The sequence below is a fragment of the Balaenoptera physalus genome, assembly GCF_965194825.1.
Source record: "Balaenoptera physalus genome assembly, chromosome: 3".
NCBI classification, from domain to species: domain Eukaryota; kingdom Metazoa; phylum Chordata; class Mammalia; order Artiodactyla; family Balaenopteridae; genus Balaenoptera; species Balaenoptera physalus.
Window position 1 is genome coordinate 79,698,947 of NC_138890.1, and position 25,960 is coordinate 79,724,906.

Consider the following 25,960-nt stretch of genomic DNA (forward strand, 5'->3'; position numbering starts at 1 on the left):
TTCTCCACTCACTCACTCGTAATAGGTATTATTCATTCTCTTCTTTATGGATATTTCACATTTCTTGATTTTGAGTGCGGTCAATCAACTCTTAATATGCTCATTACTCATATGTACTACTGGTTAAAAATTTTCTCAAAAAAAAATTTTCTCTTCATTGTCCATTTTTGTTTACTTTTGAGATATCTGTTATTTTCTAGTTAATTTTTAAGACCTCCTTTTAAAAGAGGCACTAACCCAAAATTGCACATATTTCCCATCAAGTTTTTGGTTATTTTCCTTATGGTCTTTTTGCTTTACAGAAATTTTTTATTGATATACAAAACTATTAATTTTTTCCTTTTCTTTCCTTTCAGTTTCTAGTTTTGGTGTCATACTTAGAAATTTTTTCCATAACTCTAAAACAGCACTTCTTATCCAACAGTGATAGAACACAAATGATAAATGCTGGCCCAATATGTAATTTTTAATTTCCTAGTAGCAACATTTAAAAAAGTAAAAAGAAACAGGTGAAATTAAGTATATTTTATTTAATCCAATATATCAAAAATATTATCATTTTAATGTGTAATCAATTAAATTTAATAAGAGTTTTTAATTTTTTTCTTTGTGCAAAGTTTCTGAAATCTAGTGTTCATTTTATACTTTTAGGACACCTCAATTAAGTCTAGCCATATTTCAAGGGCTCAAGTGAAATGCGGCTAGTTGCTATCATACTGGACATGGTAGTATTAAACTATGACAATTCACCGATATTTTCTTATAAAATTTTTTCATTGTATAGATATTGCTTCTTCTTCCTTTGAAATTTATTTTGGTGCCAAGTATGAAAGAGATTCTAACGTCGTTTTCTCCTCCACAGAGCTAGCAAGTTGCCCCACGGATGAAAATGCCACCTTATATACTGAATCTCCATGTATAATTGGGTCTAACCCTGGACCCTAATCTATCTGTTCTTGTATCAACAACAAACTGCTTGACCAGTTGTAGCTTTAGAATTCATTTTACTATACTGTATATCTTCATTCTTTCAGGATTTTGCTGATTTTCCCATATTTGTCCTTTTAAATAAAATTTTGAACTATGCTCAAAAGTAGAAATTCCAATGAGATTTTGATAAGGATGATGCTCAACATACAGATTAGTTTGGGAAAAATATACTTCTTCACAATAGGAAAACTTCCATTCAAAAGCATGACAGGTGTTTCTGTCTCCTTTTGTATAATTTAGCAAGTTCTTATTTAACTATCTTCATATAGGCCTAACACATTTCTATGTTTCTTCCTAGTTGTTTTATTCAACAATTTAAAAAAAGTAAAAAAGGGGCTGCAGAACATGGGAAATGGTGAATCCTCTGTGTATAAGAAAAGGCATGTCAAAATCAATACTTTTTATGTTAGTATGGTTTTACACCAACTAAAATGCATTTATAATATAAGACCACATGGAACAGGTTTATTGGTTTAATCCCCTAATTAATTGCTTACTTGCAATGCCAAATGCATCTCCAATCCCCAAAGTTAAGATCTGTTTTATCTGGATTTTCATCTTCAGCTGATTTCTCCAAGTTAGCATTGGACCACAGTTGCAAACAGCTAGAACCAGTTAAAAGACGATTGCCTAAAAATATATATATCATTCACCAATTATTATTTAGGCATTTAATTAGTGAGTTAAGTACATGCTCAAGAGTTTCATATAATACTATAAAGATAATACAACTTTTTTAAAAAGTCAAATAACAAAAAGAGATTTGGGGTATGGGGGAGTAAGGCTATATTTTAACTTTGTTGAAGAAGCTTAGACAAAAAAGGGAACAGATCTTATCATCTCTCATCCAACAAACATTTAATGAGCATCTTCTTTGTAACAGGCACTGTGCTAGGCACTGGCAATACAATAAGAAATGAAAGACTGTCCTTTTTCATGATGGGTTCACATTCCGGTAGAGAAATATTATGAACAGAAGCATGAAAACATGCAAGTTCAAATATATTCCAGAGAATGCCTCATAATCTCATTATGGTTAAGGGATAAGGTACATAGTAGACCTAGAAAAAGAAATAAGTTTGGAAAAAAGGGATCATATTGTGAAGCATTTTTGAGGTTCATAAAGAGTTCAGAGTTTGTTATAGGTAGTTGGAAGTTAAAGGTTTTATTTGGGGGGGGTGTAGTTTACATAAGTGGATCTGTATTTTAGAACAAGGGGTCTCAACTGGGAGGGGCTGTCAACAGATGGACGTGAAGATGCCCATAAACCTCCTTCCAATGACATATATGCAAAAGTTATAGGTATACTTTGTGCATTTTTCTAGAGAGATGACCCATAATTTTCACCATACTTTCAAAAACTCCAGTAAACAAAGAAGGGTAAATTACAATTCTTTATAACTAGAGATAGGCAAGATGAGGAAAAACGTAAGACACTGGGAAATCTGGTTAAATGACTATAATAAATACAGATGGGAAATCATGAGGATCTGAATCAAATATTAAAGTAATAAGCATGGATTTAAAAGCCATTTCAAAAAAAAGAACAGAATTTTCATGGCATGACACCAAGTAAAAAACAGAGAGATACAAGAGGTTTCAAGGACAGATTGCAACTTTATGACTTGGGGAATTGAGTAGAAGGTTGTGCTATCAAAGAAAATAAAGGCGGTACAATTTTGGCCAAAAAGCTGACAATAAATAAGGCATTCTATCTCTCTGGAAAGATCACTTTATTTAAAAAGTGAGTCTGTGGCAAAACGCTGACTTTAGATCAGAAATCCTTGTGTCTAAATCCCAAATAAGTTACTCAATTAGCTATGTGAATTTGATCGAGTTGGGCAACCTCTGAGCCTCAATTTTCTCACCTATAAAATTAGAAATTTGTGTAGAGCTGTTGTAAGAATTAGCTATAATATATGTATTACATATCTAGCACAGGCTAGGCACTTAGCAGAAGCTCAATAAATAGTAGCAACTAGGTGGAAAGTCTTATAGACGGATAAAAACAGCCCAGAAAGTATTGATACTAACAAGACATTCCATTTAAATATGGTTATCATTCCACTGTTTAGCTTAGCAACATACATACGGTTTCTTTTTTTTTACTGAGATGTAACTGACATGTATCATTGTATTAGTTTCAGGTTACAACATAATGATTCAGTATTTGTATACAGTGTGAAATGACCACCACAATAAGTCTCCTTAACATTCATCACCACACATGGTTACAATTTTTTTTCTTGTGATGAGAACTTTTAAGATCTACTCTCTCTTAGCAACTTTTAAATACACAATACAGAATGATTAACCATAGTCACCATGTCATACATTACATCCCAGGATTTATTTATTTCATAACTGAAAGTTTGTACCTTCACCTATTTCATCTACTCTCCCCAATCCCACCCCACCCTACTCCACCCCACTGCCTCTGACAACCACCAATCTGTTCTCTGTATCTATGAGTTCAGTTTTGACAAGTTTTCTTTTCTTTAACATAAACTAAAGGTGAAACTAAGGTAACCCGTGAAGGATTAGGAAATTGATATAGAATATAAAATAATTCATCCCAGTTATGGAATGAAACAAAAGTAGGTAAGGTATGGCATAATACATTCATTTGAACAGAAAGGCAGAAGTATAGATATCAAAGTAGGAAACAAAAGCATTAAGTCTAAAATAGTAAGTCTTATGATTTAAGCAAGATGCAATAGTGGGTTTGGAGACAACACAAAGGCACTATAGTCAGTTTACTAGCACCATCTGAAAAATATTCTTTATATCCCAATACCTGGCATATACTAATAAGTAAATATTCATCAAAACCAAAATACTAGTATTTCACTTAATATATTCTAAATCTGTTTATATAAATAATTACAAAGTTCATTTACAAAAGTAATAATAGCTCCCCAATATAATTACAGTAATAACCCATTTCTCAACCAAACCACTTAAATTTTAAACTTTTTGATTATACAAAGAAATGTGAATTTTAAATAAATCATGATTTAAAAGATAATGGTCATGAAATATTGGCAAGTCACTACTAGATATGTTAAGAAAATAAGTAGTTATCTTCTAATACTACTGTGTAATGATGATTTTAGAAGAACTAAAATATGTCAATATCAATAACAATATCAATACTACCTTCCGAAGAATTACTACTTACAGACCGCAGGTACAAAAATTCCAGGCAACGACTATGTCATTACTAAAGAAATATCACTCAGTTCAAACAATGTTTTTATTACAGTTATTCATGGGACTTCAAGTAGCCAGTTCACTTGTTAACAATATTTTTATAGGTAAGTACCTATATAAATACCTTTTTACAGAAAGTGCCAAGTACTTTCATATATACTACCATATCTGATCATTAAAAAACTATCTTGTGAAATAGATATTACCTTAATTTAAAGTGAGTTAACCATTCTTGATATGTTAAGTAATCTGCTCATGATCACAAAACTTGTAGTCATATATGTAAACATTTATTGAGAGCTTAATATATGATAGACCCCTAAAGATAAATACTGAATAAAATAGAATCTAAGCCCTTGCCTAATAAAAAAAAAGGTAAACAAATAATTACAATAAATTGTAGTGCTATCACAGAGTAACCATATAATTTATCATTCAGATAGGAACACTTGTGAAAGTAAAGGTGACACTGCTAATAATCTTATGAGGAAACAGGCATAAACTGGACATGAGTGACCCTATCCAGAGTAGAGTTATATACAAAGTGCTGTACTAAATGCCAAATTTGAACCCAGGTCAAATTTTCACTCTTTTCACTGTATGCATAAAATATACATGTAGGTTACCAGCTAGTAAGCATCAATCTCATGAGAAAAAAACGTCTTAAAACATTATGTGATTTTTATTTAATCTAAGATAATCTGTTTTACCTTCTAAAATAATTTCCCAAGGTTCTGAACTTCGTATTCTAAATTAACATTTCTTCTCAGCCATTTTATCTACTATATTAAAATTTAACTTATCTATCTTAACTGATGACTTCTAGTTCTATGTTTCAAAGATAACTTCTTTCATAAATTTAGATTCAAATTTCTAACGATCTAATGAATACTGCTGTAGGATATGCCAGCACTTCAAATTCCATACATCTAAATAAAACTTATGTTCCACTATCTCTAACTCCTACATATCACTCTTCTTGTGATCAAAGATACTCTCAAAGTAATCTGAAATCCAGTTGTCAAGTAATGTCAATTCGACTACCTAAATGCATCTCATATCCATGTATTCCTTTCATTAGTCACTCCATATTAATTGAGCACCTACTATGATAAAGGCACTGAAACAAGTTATTTCTCATTCACTACTGTGAATGCATACTTTCCAAAGGTAATTATAGATAATACAGTATTTATCTTCCTGTTCCTCTTGTCTCTGATCATTCTAAGTTACTGCTACCAGAAAAATCTGGCAAAACCAGAAATCTTAGCTTGCCACTAGCCATTTTCAAAAACCTATACATTTTATACAATTAAAAAGAATTAAATTAAAATTCTTTAATTCTTTACATGACTGTAAAGGCTTTCCATATATGCTGTATTCTTATCTCATCACCAGACTCACTCCAGCCTCAATGAAGTACTAACCATTACTAGAATATATCTTACGCTTTCTTTCTTTGTTCCTTTGCTCATTCTGGTAAATTGGTAAAAATGACTTTAGGATGATTTTTTAATGCAGAAATAGATAACTGATACATATACACATTATCTCTTCTTAGAATTCACTTCTTTTTTCCTTCCTCAACCTATCCCCACCTTCATTGTCAAAATCTATCTACTCTCATGGCAAAAGGTTCCTCTTCAATGAAACTTTGATTCCCCACAGAGAATTAGTGTCTCCTTCCCAAAACAACAGGTAATCCTACAATAGCTGAACACTATTATGGTGCATATTTTCCTCATTTCAGTATAAGCTCTAAAATAGCACAACCTGTTTTACTTACTTTTGTGTTCCCCATCATTTCACACAAAGCAGAACTGAAATATATGAAAGTAAGAAAAAAAAGCAATAGCCTAGACAAGTGTTATTTCATTTCAGTTAATTCTTCTTGTATTCTTACCTGCAGGATCCCAAGTTATATTGTGTGCTATTGAGTCCAGAAAAAATTGGCCACTTTTCTGCCACTGACTATATAATTCCTAATATTAAAAAAAAAGTCATTTAGTCAATAATTATTGGCATCTTTTCTGTCAAATGTATATACTGACACTATTTTTAATAATACATGTACTCATTTTTTTAGGTATAATTGACCTTGTAGTCATACTTAAAGAGAATAAAATGTTCAGTCAGTCAAGAAAAATAAGGAATATGTGATGGAGATCAGTGAGAGAACATCCATTCCTAGAAGTCCAAAAGTCTGTCTTTAGTATATTTAAACAACCAATAAGTATCTGCCAACTAGGACAACATATATATTAACCTCAGACTTTTAAAGTTATAATTATTACTTTATAATTATTATAGTTACAAAGGTTTAATTTTAAATGTGTCTGTGTCTGCTATTTGAGGATTCCTACTCTATAAAGTTTCATCTCCACCTGAGGGCGTATGGTATGTGTGAAAATTCAGAATAAGAGATGTTAACACTTCCCTTACATTACATAATTTAAGGGCTTTTCATTCCTTAAAGCAATATTTTTCAAACTTTTTTAACCTGCAAACCAGTAAGAAATACATGTTGCACTATAACCCAGAACACACACACACATACACACATAAATGCAATCTAAGTTCACCCTTACTATATGTGATGCACTCTTAACATTTTCTATTATATTTCATTTTCTTTTAAATTCAGGTTGTGGCCTACTAAGTTGACTTCTCTAACCTGTAATAGATTGAGATCCATAAACACTATCTTAATGTAGTTGTTCCCATACTTCAGTATGAAAACAGCCTGAGATGTTTATTAAAAATTCAAATGCTCAAGACCCATGCCCAAAGGTTCAGATTCAAAAGGTCCAGAACTGGGCACAGGAAATCTGTACTTTAAACCAACATCTCCAGGTGATTTTGATACAGGTGGCCTGCAGAATATGCTTTTTATGAAACACTATCCTGCAGGAATGGCTCTCAATCACAGCACACATCAGAACTCCCTCTAGATCTAGATGTACAAGTACACAGGCACAATCCCACATCTACACATTTAGAATTCCCCAGGGCAGGATCTGGACACACGTATCAACCAGTGATTCTGAAGTGTACCTCTTGTGAAGAACCACCATCTTAAAAGAATATTCCAGAATGTACAAATAAAAGAATATAATATTTTTTATGAGCCTCTAAGGATTCTCTGAGACTATATCCTGGAATTCAAGATTTTGTGCATCTTCCAAGTTTATGATTTTTCCATTTGATCCAGTTTTCCCTTTATTCATCAGGCTTTTTATTCACCCTCTCTGCAAAGTCAGTGCTGCCTACCAATAAACAAGCCTCTTCTTATTGAATTTTTTACACTATTATATTAAACAATTATAATTAGTACAAGAGAAAATGGGCAAAACCTGAAATTCTCAATTCTACCCTTATCAATAAAGGCATTTTAACATAACAAACTGATTTTTTTTTAAAGTCAGCTATTTCATTCAACAAATACTTATTGAGTATTATTTGAAATACAGTGTTTTGGATGGAACAACTACCTTTAAAATTTGTTTTTAGTGCTATCAGTTACTAACTCATAAGGGTATGAGAGCCTCTAACATTGGATTCATTAGGTAATATATAAACACAAATAGAAATGAGGAGAGAATTGTGGACTCTCCTACCATGAAATTTTAAAATGGATATCAATTAACCCAGAGAAAATATTTTTCATTAACACAAGGTAGGGAAAAAGAATGCTCACACCCAGGAATCAAGACAACTAGTTTCACTCTTAGTTCTGTGGCTCAATAGCTGTTTCATTGTTCAAGTCACTTATTTTTGGGTCTCTGCTGCCTTATTTATAAAAAAGAAATATCAGCTGCCCAACTAAGTCAGAGGGAATTTGTAAGATACTAATGAACTAAGTGAAAATGAAATGAAAGCTATTAAAAGATATATAAGGTAAATCTATTGTTGACACACTGTTTAATTCTTTACATTTAACACCTTTCCACAGTCTTTGACATCAAAAATAAACAAACATTAACCAATTTCGGAATTGAGCAAAGAGCCTCTTAAGGCTGACCTGCTTAGTTTCAATAGCTATGGAGCAGCAGAGAAATAAACCAGTCCTATGACTCCTACTACAATGCTCTTTAGACCACACCATGCTGATCTTCTTCCACATGGTTCAAATCACTAGTTTACCCTTCAGTAGAGATGGATAAAATAGCCTGTTTTGTCTGTTATCTTTAAGAGCATCTAAACACCCAAGAAATCTACTACATAACCTCAATATTTATAAATTATAAAGTTTTAACCAACTTTCAGTAACTATTTCTGAATATAGTTTCTTTATTAAAAAAAACATTCACTGACCCGCTAACAATTATTACATGATATAATAAGTGCAAGAAAGTAAGTTCAGGGGGTAGGTTAAGACTTTGCAATTAAAACATGTCACTTTAAGAACAAAATATATAAAGCAGAAAAACTACACAAAAGTAGATCACAGAAACAAAGAACAAGTGCCACATATGACTGGACAATGATGTTTGCCACTAGCAATAAAGTAACTGACAAGTTTCAAGTTGCTGACTCTTCAAATATTTAATAAAAGAAAAAAATGATAGATGGAAAAAAAGAAAAGCATTTCAAGATAATTCATAAGTACAATTTAGTTTAATTCTACTTCAATGAAACATACATCTTTAATAAGGAAGTGGCATTTAACATGTTGTCTTTAAGTAGTGTATAATTTATACTGATTTATGTGATGATCACTCTAATTTTGTACTCTTAAAAATGGTATCTTTTAATACACAACACATTTTCACTTCTAAAAGAAAAAGATGAATTACTGACCAAATTTTTCTTTTGCTTCGGTAGATTAACTGGTTCAAAAACAGACATAACATTTCCATAGGATGCTGCAATCTTTTAAAAAGAAAAAAGAAAGAAAACTTACGGATATGTTAACTTACTTATGCATCAAAAGAACAAAAGAAATGAATAGTATAACTTAAAAAATACCCAACACAAAATTTCTTTCACCAATACTTGAGAATGTCAGTTTTGGGGACTACCATATCTGGATCAGAATCCCAGTACTGTCACTGTGTACCAGCAAGTTAATCTCTCTGAACCTTAGTTTCTCTATCTATATTTATAATATGTATAATACTATCTTCCTAATAGGATTATTTTGAGGGTTGAAATAACATTTGTAAAGTATCTGGTAAAGAATTACCTATATAAGATGCATAGTAAATGTTAATTCCCTTCCTCACAGAAGAAAATGTATTGATGTATTCCTTGTCAAGTATGGAATTTGACATGACTTAAAAATCAAGTTTTTAGGTTATCTGTCTTCAAAGTTCAGAATTCTGTCAGTGTATATTTAACTTTTTAGAAGTAAAACTTAGATCTATTCCTTTGTAAACTCTCTAAGGAGTATATTTTTTCAATATTCTATTTTATTTGAGTACCTTTCAAATATTTACTCTTAAATCAATGAAGCATAACCCTTGCTGGCTCTGTTTTATAAGGTAGCAGCTACTACTATAGCTTGAGTGAGTCACAAATGAATATTAAAACATCAGAAATCAGATAGATATATAGATAGAATGAATGATCAGGGATAAAAATAAGAACATATAATCTAGTGAAGACAGAGTAAGAAATGAGGATGTAACATACATATGGAAAAAAAAACTTTCAATGGATATTTTAAAGTGTTCTGAGGAGATCTTAGAAGGTAGAAATCATCTGCACTGAGTTCACCTGGGAGTATTTAGTTTGCGCCTTTAAATGTGGATAGGATTTCAAACTGCAGTGAGTGTTCAATTTTAGAAATAGGGCACAGTATGAACACAAGTGTAAATTTTTTTTTAATATTATTTATTTGGCTGCTCCGGGTCATAGTTGCGGCACGTGAAATCTTCGTTGCCACATGCAGGATCTAGTTCCCTGACCAGGGATCGCACCTGGGGCCCCTGCATTGGGCATGTGGAGTTTTAACCACTGGACCACCAGGGAAGTCCCCACAAGTGTAAATATTAAAAGAGGTAAAGTATGTTGGGAGGTGACTGACCACCAGCCCAGGTAGAAGAGAGAAATAATGGACATGAGGCCAAAAAGGCAGGTGTCAGTGGGTTAAATAAGGTCTCAAACCAACGTGAACAATTTGAACTTTTCTAAGTTCATGGGAAACTAAGAATGGTTTTAAGCAAATGAATAACAAGTCAAATGCAGATGAATTTTCTTAGGAAAATTAATCTGGTAGTACTATAAATAAAAAAACAGTAATGATAAAATATTGATGCCTATGGTATCAAGAAGCATTTCCTTCTAAAAGGTAAACAGAAATCCCAAGTACCAAAATCTACAAATTTTTGTCTTGATACCTTAAGGAATCATTTGAGCATACTGATATCTGTGAAACAAAGGAAATTTACCCTTTATTAGAATAATTATAAAACCAAATGACCTCTTCATTCTAACCTGGATTTCATGTAATATAGCTTATTAAAAGATAACTCATATTGAAAATTACTAAAATTAGATTTTCAACATTAACAAGCCCTATGTGAATCTAAATGGTGTAAGTAAGTTTTTATATACAATCAAGATTACAGAACTACAGAGCTAGGAGATCAAACAAACATGAAGAGAAAGGGAAAGAAGTCTCAAGGATTTTTAGCATTCCATAATAAAAATCACTTTTGTAGTACAGTGAGAATGAAAGTCATGAACAAAAGAAAGACAGATGAGATACCTGTAACTCTACTGAAAGGAAGGAACATAGGAATAACAAAAAGAACAGTAGTCCAAAAAGTAGGCAAAGACTACAAGAGTTGAAACTCCTTTGTTATGAGTATCTTTAAACTAGGTCCCAAGAAGTAACTTTTCAGAATGGCAGGCTTATTAGGAATGATTACATTAAAAAAAATAAGGTTGGGTCCATTTTGATTTCTCACACAAAATGTTCTGGTAGAATCATAGTGTCAAACAATATACATTAATTAAGTATCTAGCAAAAAAATTAAATTTGCAAAGTTCAGCCTAGTCTAGCTACAACTGTACCTAGGCCTGGTCATCTATGCCTATATGGTGCTATATTAAGCTATATACTATACTGCCTGTAAGTTATAACTCTCCCAACTCTGGTACTATATAGAACTGTATTTAACCTGATGTTAAATCATAAGCACTGTTTCTTTTGTTTTTGTTGCTTTTTTACTTTCAAGGTAACTTTATACTTTCCATGTGTAAACAGAAATTCAAATTAAATTTTTCATTTTTCTTATAGACTTGGAATAAATTATTTTAAAAATTATACAATTTATGTTCATTTTTGTACAAAGTTTATCTAGAAGTTAAAAGGAGATAACTACCTGTTTACAGACAAAAAAGGACTCTAACAATAATTTCTTTTCAGGGTTTATTTCTAAATAGACTGAAGTTTATTGTCATTCCTTTCCCTCAATCCAATCAATTTTTAAATAAGTAAGCTTTACACCTATTCTACAGGTAATAAATATTACATTTGTTTGTCCATTCATGGAGAAAACTATGATATATTTCAAGATTATACGAGAACAGAATTCCTGACAATCTCTAATATACATCTGAGTCAGGAATTTTGTTCTCTAGAGTGCATCTTTGAGAGCCAAAGAAATCTGTAGCTACATTGTCTTGGAAACACAGCAAGGTTCTAATTCAATAGGAAATAGATACTTCAGACACTATACTGACAAAAACCATATTCAAAACAAATCTCATATCGCAAGACTACAAACCTTGCCTTGTTGCATTGAACAATCTACACATCCTACTTGAATATTTCCATGTTTAGCTCCTGGGATTATTTGCAGTCTTTCAAAATCACTTCCCAGTATAACAATGTCACATCCAGATGCATAAGCCTAAAAACAAACAAAAAAAAGAACAAAGTAAAATAAAAATGATAAAATTGTCAAGAAAATATTTATCATGTAGAACACTGGCGTTAAATATTATGTTTTAACAGACTAATTTTAAATATTTTAAAAAATCTTTATTATTTGAGAATATTCCCGTTACCTCCCATATATAGTCCCATCAGTCAGTCCTTTCTGCAAAATATATACCAATTCCTTTCACTTTTTCCATCTCCACTGAATGCTACTGCCCTTATCTAAACTACTATAATCTCTCTCCTGCATTACTGTTTATACTCTGACTGCTTCCATTCTTGCTTCTCTCTAATTCCTTTCCACACACAGAGTGATCTTTTAAAAATGTTTATTACACCAAGTAATTTTCCCTTCAAAAGTTTCCTCATTGCACTTGGAATAAAATCACAACTTCTTACCAATGTCAATGCCCTAAATGATTGTCCTAATTCCCCAAATCCATCTTAAGCTACTCTTTCATTCCCTCAATTGGCTCCTGCCCTTACATTGCCCTTCTTTCTGTTTCTTGGGCATAACAATCTTTTTCCACCTCAAGGTGGTTTACCTTCCTTCTATCTGCCTGGTCTTTGTCTAACAAGCTTCTTTTCAACATTCATGTCTCAGTTCCTGAATATACTCATATCGATCAATATTCTTCCCCCCTCCCCTAATTACTTTCCATCACACTACTCTTTTTCTTCTTCATAGCAAATACCACGATTTGTAAATATCTTGCTTGTTATCCATTTCCATTACTACAAGTTAAGGTCCAAGACGAAAAGGTAGGGTTCAAGTTTATCTTGTTCTCTGCTCTTAGATCACAGGAGTTTCTTCCATTTAAGAGTACATGGCTGTCATCCTAGAATTTACATGCAGCATAATTCTGAAAATAAAATATCTATCACAAACTGTTTTCCAACCTAAGTTCTTAAAATTTTAGTAATTCTTTACTTTCTCATCACTTTTGCACATATACATACACCTTACTTAATGTAAAAAATATTATACTTAATATATACTTCATGACCGTAATTCCTACCAAAGCCAAAATGGTTCTGTACAAGCTACCAAAAAATATTAGAAAAGGGACTTGAAAGAACATACAAATAAATCTGCTCACATTACCAACAAGAAAACGAGGCCTAAATTGGCCGACAACTTCTTAGTGGCAGCGTGAGCTTGAGAACTCTGATCTCTTGATTTTTGATCTAGTGCTATTTTGATGGCAGAACAGGAACTTCCCTAGTTAAGCATGCTTGTCTGGAATTTTCCTAAAAGGAATTAGGGGAAATCAAGTCTATTTCTACTAGTGCCACACAGTGGAAAAAATTGGCTCAGTAAACAAACAAAAAACCTCATGATGGTCTGCTCACCTAGGTGTAAATATCCACAATAGGATCATAAGGCTTGTCACAAGACTAACAGCCAGAATAAATTCCAAAAAATAATTTATGAAAAATTTCATTAACAATACTCTAAAATACCTTAATATTTTAGAAACTGATTTTCTCCTGAATATTAAATTTTGATAAAATACTGATTGGCACTGTTTACCAAAATACTGTATTAAATTTGGAATTTACAATTTACATTTCCTCCTCACTAAACAAAATTTTCTCAGTTTCCATTAACTAGAATATATATATATATTTTAAAAAATGTGTTCATAACTTTGCCTTCTTTTTGTTTACCTGCAATTATCTATCTACTTACAGATATTGTGTTGCACCTATTTTTGTCAATCAGGACTCTAAGTTTTCCTGAATTACGTCTACATGAATCCTGAAGTACCTCACAAAATTACTGTTTAATTCCACAAGTATTAAACATTTATAAACTTGATAAATGCAAAGTTACCTCAGAAATAAACATCTAGCCCTATAGAAAGATGCCAACTTATAATACAAATAAACCTTGATCATTCAAAGACTTATCCAGTTCTGGATTACCCTTGTTCTTTTGCTGCTGCTATCATACTATCACTGCCTGTCAGTTAATTTTTCCTTAGTGACGGTACTAGAAGGTGCAAAGCTATCTATCCCTAGTTTTGGTAAACTTTAAATTGAATAAAAATTATTGATCTTCATCTGGAATATCTCTCTCATTCAGTCCTCACTTTCTTCTTTCAGAGTTATAACTAATGGATGGCAATAAACTGGTAAATGGGAAAAAAAAAAAAGAATATAACCAACTGCAGTTCATACTTCATCAGTTGACTATTATCCTTGGGGCTTATAATAAAAACACCTCCTGGTTTTCTTGACTACAGAACTTTAATTTTTATAGTTTATTTGACTGTATAATTAATTAAATATAAAATGCATTAAAGACTGAAACTATATTTGTGTTTTGTTCCATTTCTTAATCATTTTCAAGAATGTGTAAACATCTCCTTAAAACTCCTGCTGTGCACAGAATACTGGCTGAATAAACTGTGGTACACAGCCACGATGGGAGTATTAAACAGCTATAAAAAGAATGAGGAAGAAATCTATGAACTGACTTGGAGTGACTTCTAGGGGAGATTATAAAGTGAAAAAAAAAAAGTAGAAAAGAGCATATATGGCAATTTTTTGTGTGTAAGGAACAAGGAAAATAAAACACGTGTACCTGGCTCGCTACAAAAAGGAACAAAGAGACAGTAAAACTAGGGAAAAATGAAGTTGGATACTTACAAAGAGGGAGAAGATGGAGTGCAAGCAAAGAATAACACTTCTGAGTATAACTTTTTATATACTTACGGCTTCTTTTTAAATTGAAGTATAATTGACCTACAGCACTCTGTTAGTTCCAGGTGCACAACACCGTGATTCTATATTTCCATACATTATAAAGTGATCATCATTAAGTCTAGTTAGCATGTGTCACCATACAAAGGTATTACAGTATTATTGACTATATTCCCCATGCTGTACATTTAATGCCCATGACTCATTTATTTTGTAACTGGAAGTTTCTATTTCTTAATCTCCCTTACCTATTTCACTCATCCCTCCCACCTCCCCCTTCCCTCTCCTCTGGCAACCACGTTTGTCCTCTGTATCTTTGAGTCTGTTACTGTTCTGCTGTTTGTTCATTTGTTTTGTTTTTTAGATTCCACATATAAGTGAAACCATACGGTATTTGTCTTTGTCTGACTTACTTCACTTAGCATAATACCCTCCAGGTCCGCACATATTGTCACAAATGGCAAGATTTCATTCTTTTTTTTATGGCTGAGTAATATTCTACTGTATGTGTATACATGTATACACAAACACACACACACCTTTATCCATTCATCTACCAGTGGACACTAGTTATGACTTTTGAAACATGTTAACATCATACATACTCAAAAAACTGATGTAAATCAATCAGAATGGGGGGGAGGTGAAACAAAGGAACTAACTACATTTCAAACAAATACTATATCTACACTGAAAAAAAAAAGGCAGGCAGGAACTAAGTAACTTATGAACACAGAATTTGACTATATATTTGCAGCCTTGGAGAGTGAGAAGGAAAAAACTAGTCTTCCTCCCGTGGTTCTCCTTTGCTCTCACATTATTACCACATTCACAACACTTCTGACAACAGATGTGTGGGGGTTTTAACCACACCAAGCAAGCAATTCTGTGACACCAACTGACTATCCTACAATTTAACTCAGTCCTGACACTATCTACCTGGAGATAGCATCAGATCCCACAAGTTAAAGGCTCAGCCTTAACTGAGACTGCCCTCCACTTCAGATGCTAATTACAAGTAGTAGGTCCTCAGATTACCCACAACTTCTGTCCCAGTCAAAGGTTCCCATGACCTCTTCCCCCTTGGATTTATTTGCCAGAACAGTGCGAAGAACTCAGGGAAACACTTATGTTTACCAGTGTGATAAAGGATACAGATAAACAGCCAGAAAAAGAGTTGGGGGCGGGGAGGGGGGCACTTTTTTGTGCTTTCCTCTATCTTTCATTCACTGTAGTCATCTGAGCCTATTTGTTCTTTTTGACAGGGCCAAATGCTAAGTGCTTTTCACTGGTATCTCATTTAATCCTCACAACAAATCCTGTGAGATATTTACTATAATCAATCCATTTTACTGATAAGGAAACTCAACTTAGATTGAGTAATTGGCTTAAGTCTCAGAGCTAGTATGAGACACAAATTGAGACTGAAAGCAAGTTATAACTAATGGGAAAGAACATGCTCTTACTCCTTCTGCTATGCTGCCATACAATGCCTTATAAATAAACATGATGTGAATTTAATAATTGTCCCCTAATTTCTTCCTATAATTAAAAATGACTTCTTTGGATGTAAAGCAACCAGAATTCCCATAACTGCTGATACGAATGTAAAATAAAATGGTACCACTACTTTGGAAAGCTAAACACAGGCACACTCAATGATCCAGCAATTCTACCTCTAAGTTTATACCCAACAGAAATGTGTCTATATGTACACTAAGAGACATGTACAAGAACATTCATAGCTATTCATAAAAGCTCCAAAGTAGAACTAACTCAAACATATAATAGAATGCATAAATAAACTGTAGTATATGTATTTTAAATGGATAGCCATCAAGGACCTACTGTATAGCACAGGGAACTGCTCAATATTCTGTAACAACCTAATTGGGAAAACAATTTGAAAAAGAATAGATACTTATAACTAATCACTTTGTTGTACAACTGAAACTAACACAACATTGCTAATCAACTGTTCTCCAATGTAAAATAAAAAGTTAAAAAAAAAACTGCAGTATAATCATACAATGGAATACTATAAAGCAATGGTTCTCAAACTCTCTGGTTTCAGTAATCCTTCGTACACTTAAGAAAATACTGAGGATAACCACCCTAGCTTCCCCCTCCCGAAGAGCTTTAGTTTGTGTGGGTTATCACTATCAATATTTACTTTTAGAAAACTGAGAAAATATAATACACTAATTGCTAAGGTAATCAAAACTTCCCAACAAATAAAAGCCCAGGACCAGTTGGCTTTACCAGTGAATTCTACCCAACATTTAAAGAATAATTAACACCACTCTTTCTCAAACCCTTCCAAAAAACTGAAGAGGCCATTTAACAAGGCCAACATTACCATGATACCAAAGCTACACAAGGCACTATAAGAAAAGAAAATTACAGGCCAATTTCCCTGATGAATATAGATGCAAAAATCTTCAACAAAATACTAGCAAACTGATTTCAAGAGCACATTAAAAAGATCTTACACCATAATCAAGTGGGATTTACCCCTGGGATGCAAGGATGGTTCCATAAAGGCCATATATGACAAGCTTATAGCTAATATACTCAATGATAAAAAGCTAAAAGCTTTCCTCTAAGATCAGGAAAAAGACAAGGATGCACACACTCCCACTGATTCTATTCAACATAATATTGGAAGTCCTAGCCAGAGCAACTAGGCAAGAAAAAGAAATAAAAGGCATTCAAATCAGAAAGGAAGATGTAAAATTGTCTGTTTGCAGAAGACAAGATATTACATATAGAAACCCTAAAGACTCCACCAAAAAACTGTTAGAACTAATAAATGAACTCAGCAAAATTGCAGAATACAAAATCAACATACAAAAATCAACTGCATTTCTATATGCTAACAATAAACTATTCAAAAAAGAAATTAAGAAAATCCAATTTACAACAGCATCAAAAGAATAAAATACTTAAGAATAAATGTAACCAAGGTGAAAAGTCTTGTACACAGAAAACTATAAGACATTGATTAAAGAAACTGACAACACAAATAAATGAAAAGACATCTTCTGTTCTTGGACTGGAAGAATTAATATTGTTGAAATGTCCATACTACACAAAACCATCTATAGAGTCAATGTAATCTCTATCAAAATTCCAGCGGCATTTTTCACATAGGGAAAAAAAAAATCCTAAAATTCACATGGAACCACAGAAGACCCCAAATAGCCAAAGCAATCTTAAGGAAAAACTAAGCTGGAACCATCACATTTCCTTATTTCAAACTATGTTGCAAAGCTATAAAAATCAGAACAGTATGGTATTGGCATAAAAACAGACACATCGGTCAAAGGAACAGAATCATGAGCCCAGACATAACCTACACATATATGGTCAACTAATCTTTGACAAAGGTGCCAAGAATATACAACAGAGAAAAGATAGTTTCTTCAATAAATTGATGCTGGGAAAACTGTACATCCACATACAAAAGAATAAAATTGGACCCTTGCCTTATATCACACACAGAAATCAACTCAAAAATGGATTAAAAACTTAAATCTAAAACCTGAAACCACAAAACTCCTAAGAAAACATAGGGAAAAAGGCCCTTGACAATTAGTGATGATTTTTTGCACACCAAAAACACAAGCAACAAAAGCAGTAATAAATAAGTAAGACTACATTAAACTGAAAAGCTTCTGCACAGCAAAAGAAACCACCAACAAAATGAAAAGGCAACCTAAAAATGGGAGAAAATATTTGCAAACCTTATCTGATAAAAAGTTAATATCTAAAATATATAAGGAACTCATATAACTCAATACCAGAAATGAACAATCCAATTAAAAATGGGCAGAAGACACAGAAATTTTTCCAAAGAAGACGTACAAATGGCCAACAGGTACATGAAAAGATGTTCAACATCACTACTCATCATCAGGGAAATGCCAATCAAAACTGGATGAGATATCACTTCATACCCATTAGGATGCTATCAACAAAAAGATAAAAGATAAGTGTTGGTGAAGATGTGAAGAAAGGGAATCTTTGTGCACTCTTGGTGTGAATGCAGATTGGCACAGCCACTGTAAAAAACAGTATGGAAGAGTCCTGAAAAAATTAAAAGCAGAACTACCATATATTCCACCAATCCAACTTCTAGGATTATATCCAAAGATGATGAAATCACTGTAAGAGATATCTGTACTCCCATATTCATTTCAGCATTGTTCACAATAGCCAAGATATGGAAACAACCTAAGTGTCCATCAGTGAATGAATGGATAAAGAAAATATGTTTTACACACACACACACACAAACACAAAAGAATATTATTCAGTCATAAAAAAGAAGAAAATTCTGCCACTTGTGACAACCTTGTGGGCATTACGCTAAGTCAGACAAAGAAAGACAAATAATGGGCATATGTATTCCAGTTATATGTGGAATCTAAAAACATTGTACTAATAGAAACATTGTACTAACAGAATAGAATGGTGGTTGCCAGGGGCTATGGATGGGGGAAACGGAAGATGTTGGTCAAAGGATACAAACTTTCAGTTATAAGATGAATAAGTTCCAGGGATCTAATGTACGCCATGGTGACTATAGTTAACAATATTGTATTGTACAGCTGCAAGCTGCTATTAGAATAAAGCTTTAATGTTCTCATCATAACAACAAAATGGTAATTATGTGAGTTAAAGGATATGTTAACTAACCTTATTGTGGTAAAGATTTCACACTATATATGTGTATCACATCATCACATTGCACACCTTAAACTTACACAATGTTCATGTAAACTGTATGTCAATAAAGCTTGGGGGGAAAAAATAGAGAGATGAATCTGTACAGAAAATCCAAACTGGATATCATGCAAAAATCACTTGAAATAGACATATCTTCTTATGGATATTTTTAATAGATTATTAAAATTAATTCAATCTCTAGAGTTTATACAGCATGATGAGTTAATAAGCATGGAAGTACACCAAACCAAACCAGGAAAACAAACTGTAATTCAAAATGGGCTCTGCACCCAAAGTTCATAGCAGCACTATTTACAACAGCCAAGACATGGAAGCAACCTAAGTGTCCATCAACAGATGAATGGATAAAGAAGATGTGGTACATATATACAATGGAATATTACTCAGACATAAAAAAGAATGAAATATTGCCATTTGCAGTGACATGAATGGACCTAGAGAATATCATACTAAGTGAAGTCACAGAGAGAAAGACAAATATTGTATATTACTTATATATATAATCTAAAAAATAATACAAATGAATCCATATATAAAACAGAAACAGACTCACAGACATAGAAAACAAGCTTATGGTTACCAAAGGGAAAAGGGAGGGGGGCAAGTGATAAATTAGGAGTATGGAATTAACAGATACAAACTACTATACATAAAACAGATAAGCAACAAGATTTACTGTATAATACAGGGAACAATATTCTTGTAATAACCTATAATAGAAAATAATCATATATATGTGTGTGTGTGTGTGTGTATATATATACACACACACACACACACCTACACACACATATCTCCAAATCACTTTGCTGGACACCTGAAACCAACACCGTATTATGAATCAACTGTACTTCAATTTTAAAAGTCAATCAATGTAATTCACACATAAACAAAATAAAGAAGAAAAAATAAATAAAATGGGCTGTGTGTGATTTTTAAATTATCTATCTTTACTAAATTCTTAAATAAAAATAACCCATCTACCTGGTTTTAAATAAAAACCTAAGATGTAATACTATACATAACATTCTAAACCAAAATCTAAAACTAGTTTTATAGATTTTTTTCCAAAATAAATTGTTCTGAAAAATTCATTTCAAGGTACCCTATTATTATCAAAACAATAAGAACAGCACTGGTTTATCAAATAAATTGCCACGCTACCTAAGCCTCAAAATTAATATGTATATATTGTAATTGGTACACTAGCTGCTTCTGTCAAAAGATCTGTAACCAGAATAACCTATTACTAAGCAATGAAAATTAAATTGAGAAATGAAAATCCTTTTATTAGGCATACATAATATTGGGTTTACTAACTTTGAGACTAAACAAGGTGCAAAGAACTGAGTTCATATGTGTGCTTTCAAGCATACAATTGAAACATGATTTTTAACTTTAAATTTGGCAGACAACCTTCTCGAATATTCAAAAATTACTCAAGGCTGCAACAGTCAGCATTCTAATTTGGAAATCCTGTGATTTCTGTACAACACTTAGATTTCCTGTTTTCACTGTTTTGTTTTAACCAACCACACCAGGTAAATATCCCAAAGAATTTCTTCCTGATATACTTCCTGGTTAAATGAGTTATGTTTGGCATGTTGTAATTAACATTATTCTCATTTTTTTAAACACAACATTAAGAATTCGTATTACTTCAATAATTTTAAAGGTACCTTAATACTATTTAAAACATAAAATTTTAAAATAGGCTAAATATTTAAAAAGAAGTCCAATTTGTACTCGTAATTGCATATGAGCACCACAAAAATCATTCTCTTTCTCCAGATACAAACAGTATCAAACTTTCCCCTCCTGTATCTCTCCATCCACAAACATTAACGTGCTTCTCCAAAACAAGAACCTCCTATAAAGGTTTCCCTACAGTAAACAAAACAAAAAGTTAAACTAAAGGATGCTTACTATTACAGAAAGGAGAATGCTAATTCAGCCTCCATTTCTCTACCAACACCCAGACAGCTGCAGTCAGTCTTTTGACTTCTAATCTGGGTCCCCTTGGCTGGGAACACAGAGTTGTCTAATACAAAAGGGAGTCTGGAGTTATTACATGTTTGTTATCCCTCGTATAGCAAAGGCATTTAAATTCCAAACTAGAGACAGCAAGTCCTAAATATTAACATAATCTGTCTCTTGGAAATTATCTCCCTTTCCATTTCAGTAAAAACATAATTTCAACACTAAGTATGGATAATCTATTGTATATTAAAGCACATGTCACTAGCATGCACAGAAATATTAGAAAATCCAGATTCTAACTAACTATGCCTGTTTTTAACTTATTGTCTTTTACAAATAAAATTTTTATTCTAAAAACAAAAGTTGTCAACAGATCAGAACCAGGTTGCTCATATACTTTCACTCTAAAGACAGTATGAAATTAACAAGGGAAAAGGAGAGAAAAATTCATGTAAATAAAGAAAAATTAAAGAATTTTTGCTTCGGATATCTGAAATCTCTCCTGGTTACTCACCTGATATTTATGGCAAAATGTGTAATAAATGACTTTGGAAAAAATTTTTTAAACTTTAATTGAAGTATTTTACTTGGACTCAAATCTAAATTATTAAAAATATTTTTTAAAAAACACCATTTTTAATTATATAGCAATAAGGCTTCTTTATCAATTAGTCATCAATTCAACCAGTATTTATCAAGCACTTTTTATGTGCTATGCATCATAATGAGTTTAGCCTTTATAATAACTGACATTTTTAAGGGTTTTACAGGTACTAAGCAATGAACTTATTAGCATTTTTTCATGTAACAACCCTATGAATAAGTTCTTCTTTAGCCCCACTTTACAGATAAGAAAAAAGAAATTCAAAGAATGTAAAAGAACTTGCCCACGGATACATAACTAACTATAAGGACTAGGTTGGAAATCAAATTCAGGTAATGACTCTACTATTAGGTGACACCAGTACTTCAATCACTGTTCCAGGCACTCACAATGAAACTGTGGAAGACATACACAAGGCAAGACAGGTCACTAATATAATGAAAGTGCAAATAAAGTGCTTTGAAAGTATAAGAGAAAAGGTCACTGCCTACTAGAAGCTTTCTTATTAAGAGAAAAGTCAAAATTGTTTGATGCCAGTTTAAGTAGTAAAAAAGTATCTAATACTTACATATACTAACTATATTAATTTCATATTTTAAAATCAAGAATCCATGAGAAATGGCACTCAATTTCATTTCAATTTAAAACCTGTCAAGACTGTATTCAGAAAACAGGATCTCATCTCTTGTAATCTTTCAAAACAAGAACAAATAAGTTATCTGAAAACATGCAAAGAGATGAATTATTAATGTAAAGTCTGTCTTTAGAGAAGGCATAATGTAACAGGAGAAACAAAGTAATTCTTCAAGTGGGCCTGCAAGAGGAAGATTTCACGTCCCTAGCTCAAGTAAAACTGGAATTTGGAGAGAGTTTTTTAGTCTGCACATACCATCTACCATTAATGTTTGTTCTCTTTCTATGAAAAGAAAAAGAAGCCAAAATCAAAAGAGGTTAAAAACAAAATTCAAGGAGTAAACAACAGATTTTACATTTTAACAAAGATAGTAATTTCAAGAGAAATAAATTTAAGATGTATATAGTGTCCAGTAGACTGAGGGCAAGAAACTTGGCTTATAATGGAACTATCATTTAATGTTAGAGAGTCAGGGATGGATTAGCTGCAAAGGAAAAAAGATGATTGTTAATAAACTACCAACAAAATTAGAGAGACCTGGGATCTCTTTATACTAAATAACAACAAAATGTTTATTTTTACCTTATTTACTGGACTGATTCCTGAGATCTGGAAGAAATCTGCAGTAGGCTTGGTGGGAGATGATTAAAGCCTGGTCTATGGAAACAGACTAAAATTCAGTAGAACTGTGCAACAAGCTACATGATGGCGTAGGATAGTCTTATCTTTGGCACATTAACTCATCTCTCCTTTAAAATAACAGAAGCATTCACCAAGATTTTATATACACTTAGAAGGGTCATCTAGGTGTATAAATAGGCCAACATATTGTATATGCTTTGAAGTTCACACCACAGCTTACATAGATTCTGAATGCCTTCTCAGAAAAAGTTGTTAGAATTTACATTGGAGGAAGCACTCATATAATTTTAGGCGATAGCAGAGAATGTAATGTTACCATCCTATAATCTCCCACTAGCAAAATCTTCTTAGGATGATCTTTATTTTCTAAACAGCAAGAGCAGTGAGCAATGTTCAACTGCGGGGAGACTATGGTTGCCCACTGAGACCCTCAGAGTTCACTCTCCTCTTGAGCACTGAGGCGAGGTCAACTTTTAGAATTAGAATCTCTAAAACTGCTAGTGTCAAGTGCAAGTTAAGGTGTGTATGAGTCACTCTACAGGGGAGGTACAGACTCTATCGGAAAGCAAAGTACTTGGTTGGCAGAGATCTAAAAGCACAATTCAGGTAATAAATGCCTACACCATGTTAAATAATAACTACTTTTTTTCCCTATTATTTATTCCGACTGATAAAGACGACAAAAAAAGTCAAAATCGGATGAGAAGAAAACCTGGGGCATCTATTAAAGTGTTTATTTTGTTTCACTTTTTTATGCAAAATTACGTTTTAATCACAACTAAGAGATAGCCATTCAAGTTGTAGCAAAAATCATGAGCACTATACATATATTCAGATATAGGATATCATGTGCAATACTGACTTACAGCTTGAAATTATTATAAAAACTATACTTAATTCTTTAAAAAAACCCGCTATGGTTAAGGCAGAAAATGTCAATATACTGGTAAGAAGCAGAAGTTTGGGGCCCTCTTCCTTTCACTATCTGGGGAAAACAAATGAAAAACAAGACACTTCCATTTAAACTTTAACCTGGAATTACCACTACACACCAAAGAGGAGTTTTCCTAAGAAACAGTAATGCAACTTTTAGTAGCTAATGTGAACAATCTAAAATAAATATAAGCCTCCCAGGACTACTAAACTGTTACATATAGAATTAAAAGGATGGCAGGAGTGAACCATTTACGAAAAACAGTTTTTTCTTTCCAAAGTTATTCCCAGTGAATTTAAAGAAAAATAAATGAAAAGCACTGTTTTCACTATATTTTTACTCAGCGCTAGTTGTTGACAGCTACCTGTTTTTAAGACACCCACTCTTTTTAACTACAAAGACACTTGACCTAAACTTAGAGGAAGAAATAAAACCAATCCCAACTATTCCTTAACTTGACAATTAGAGCCTATGGAGTGGGGCAATAAAAAGCCCCCACACACATTACACACCAACGATTCTAGGGTAAACGACTTTAGTAAACCTCCCCAGCCCGAGGACGTCAGATTAAAAACTTTAAAAATCCTACAAAACATTCTAACTTCCGAGTTTAGCCTCTGTACATTAAGTAACTCAATGACCGAAGCATTATTGCCTCCTTCGTTCTCAAAGGCCAGGTCCGCCGGCCCTAAGGAGCTGGGACCTCCGTAGCGGACGCCCCGCGAGGGCGACGAGGCTTTCTTGGCCTCTGCCCGTCACTCTGGGCCGAGCCCGGCTGACTCAGGGGCGCCGACTCGCCACGGGCGACGCGGGAGCCTCCCTCACTCACCGTGAAGCGCTGGTCGCCGACGCTGCCCACAGAGAAGCAGTGGTCGCCGGGGTTCACAGCCCCAGTCAGCACCTGGTGCAGGTTCATGTCGGCGCCTTAATCCAGCAACGAATGTCGCGTCCGGCTCATGCCCGGGATCAGCGGACGCTTCCCTCCCTCTTTCCCTCACGGGCGGCGGCCACTCTTGAGAGGAGACGGCAGTGACAGGCGCCAGGAGCGGGAGCCGCTCAGCTGCGGCCCGCAGCTCATCCCGAGCCCACGCGGGCGAGGCCCGGAGGGGGCGGACCGGCGAGCGGGCGGAGCGCCGCGCTCGTCCGCGCACCTGTCACAACCCGCGCGGGCCCAGGTGAAACTCGGGGTCGACCCAGCGGCCGCGACCCCGGGCCGACTCACCGGCCAGGAGGCACACGCCGTCCACAACACTTTCTCTGGGTTCTGGGTGGCTGGCCCGGACCGAACCCAAGTGGCGCAAGCAGCACTCGCTCGTCCTCCCCACCCCTAACCTGGCTCTTCCCTGCTCCGGTGCCTGCCACCCCCACTGGCCTCGGCGGCTCTCTACGCGTCGCTAGGTCCCTTTGGCGGAAATATCGCGAGAGTCTCGCGGCGAAAAGGAACACTGCGGTAAAGGATTTACTTTTTTACCACAGTGTACAGAACGGCAAGTGGAAAACGCCTCTTCGAGTGAGATGTTGGCCAATCCAGAGATCCAGTCCACCTAAGGCTCCGCCCAGTGCTGAGGACAGACCAATCTCTTTGAGGCTTGTGAGGGATGGTGTGCGTTT

The 25,960-nt window shown here is 33.8% G+C and overlaps 1 protein-coding gene across 5 annotated transcripts in view; it reads right to left on the reverse strand.

Moving 5' to 3' along the window:
* DMXL1 (Dmx like 1) overlaps positions 1 to 25,723 on the reverse strand; it is a 131,347-nt gene extending 105,624 nt beyond the window's left edge. For 3 of the 5 annotated variants that reach the window (XM_082455706.1, XM_082455705.1, XM_082455704.1), the window contains exons 1-5: positions 25,179 to 25,720; positions 11,940 to 12,065; positions 9,004 to 9,075; positions 6,107 to 6,185; positions 1,488 to 1,620 (exon numbers count right to left, since the gene is read on the reverse strand). In XM_082455706.1, the coding sequence (XP_082311832.1) occupies positions 1,488 to 1,620; positions 6,107 to 6,185; positions 9,004 to 9,075; positions 11,940 to 12,065; positions 25,179 to 25,265 (497 nt within the window). In that variant the 5' untranslated portion in view covers positions 25,266 to 25,720. Of the gene's footprint in view, positions 1 to 1,487; positions 1,621 to 6,106; positions 6,186 to 9,003; positions 9,076 to 11,939; positions 12,066 to 25,178 lie in introns of all 5 variants that reach the window. The other 2 variants (XR_014261907.1, XM_082455707.1) reach the window with 2 other exon arrangements.
* Between the last annotated feature and the right edge of the window lie 237 nt (positions 25,724 to 25,960).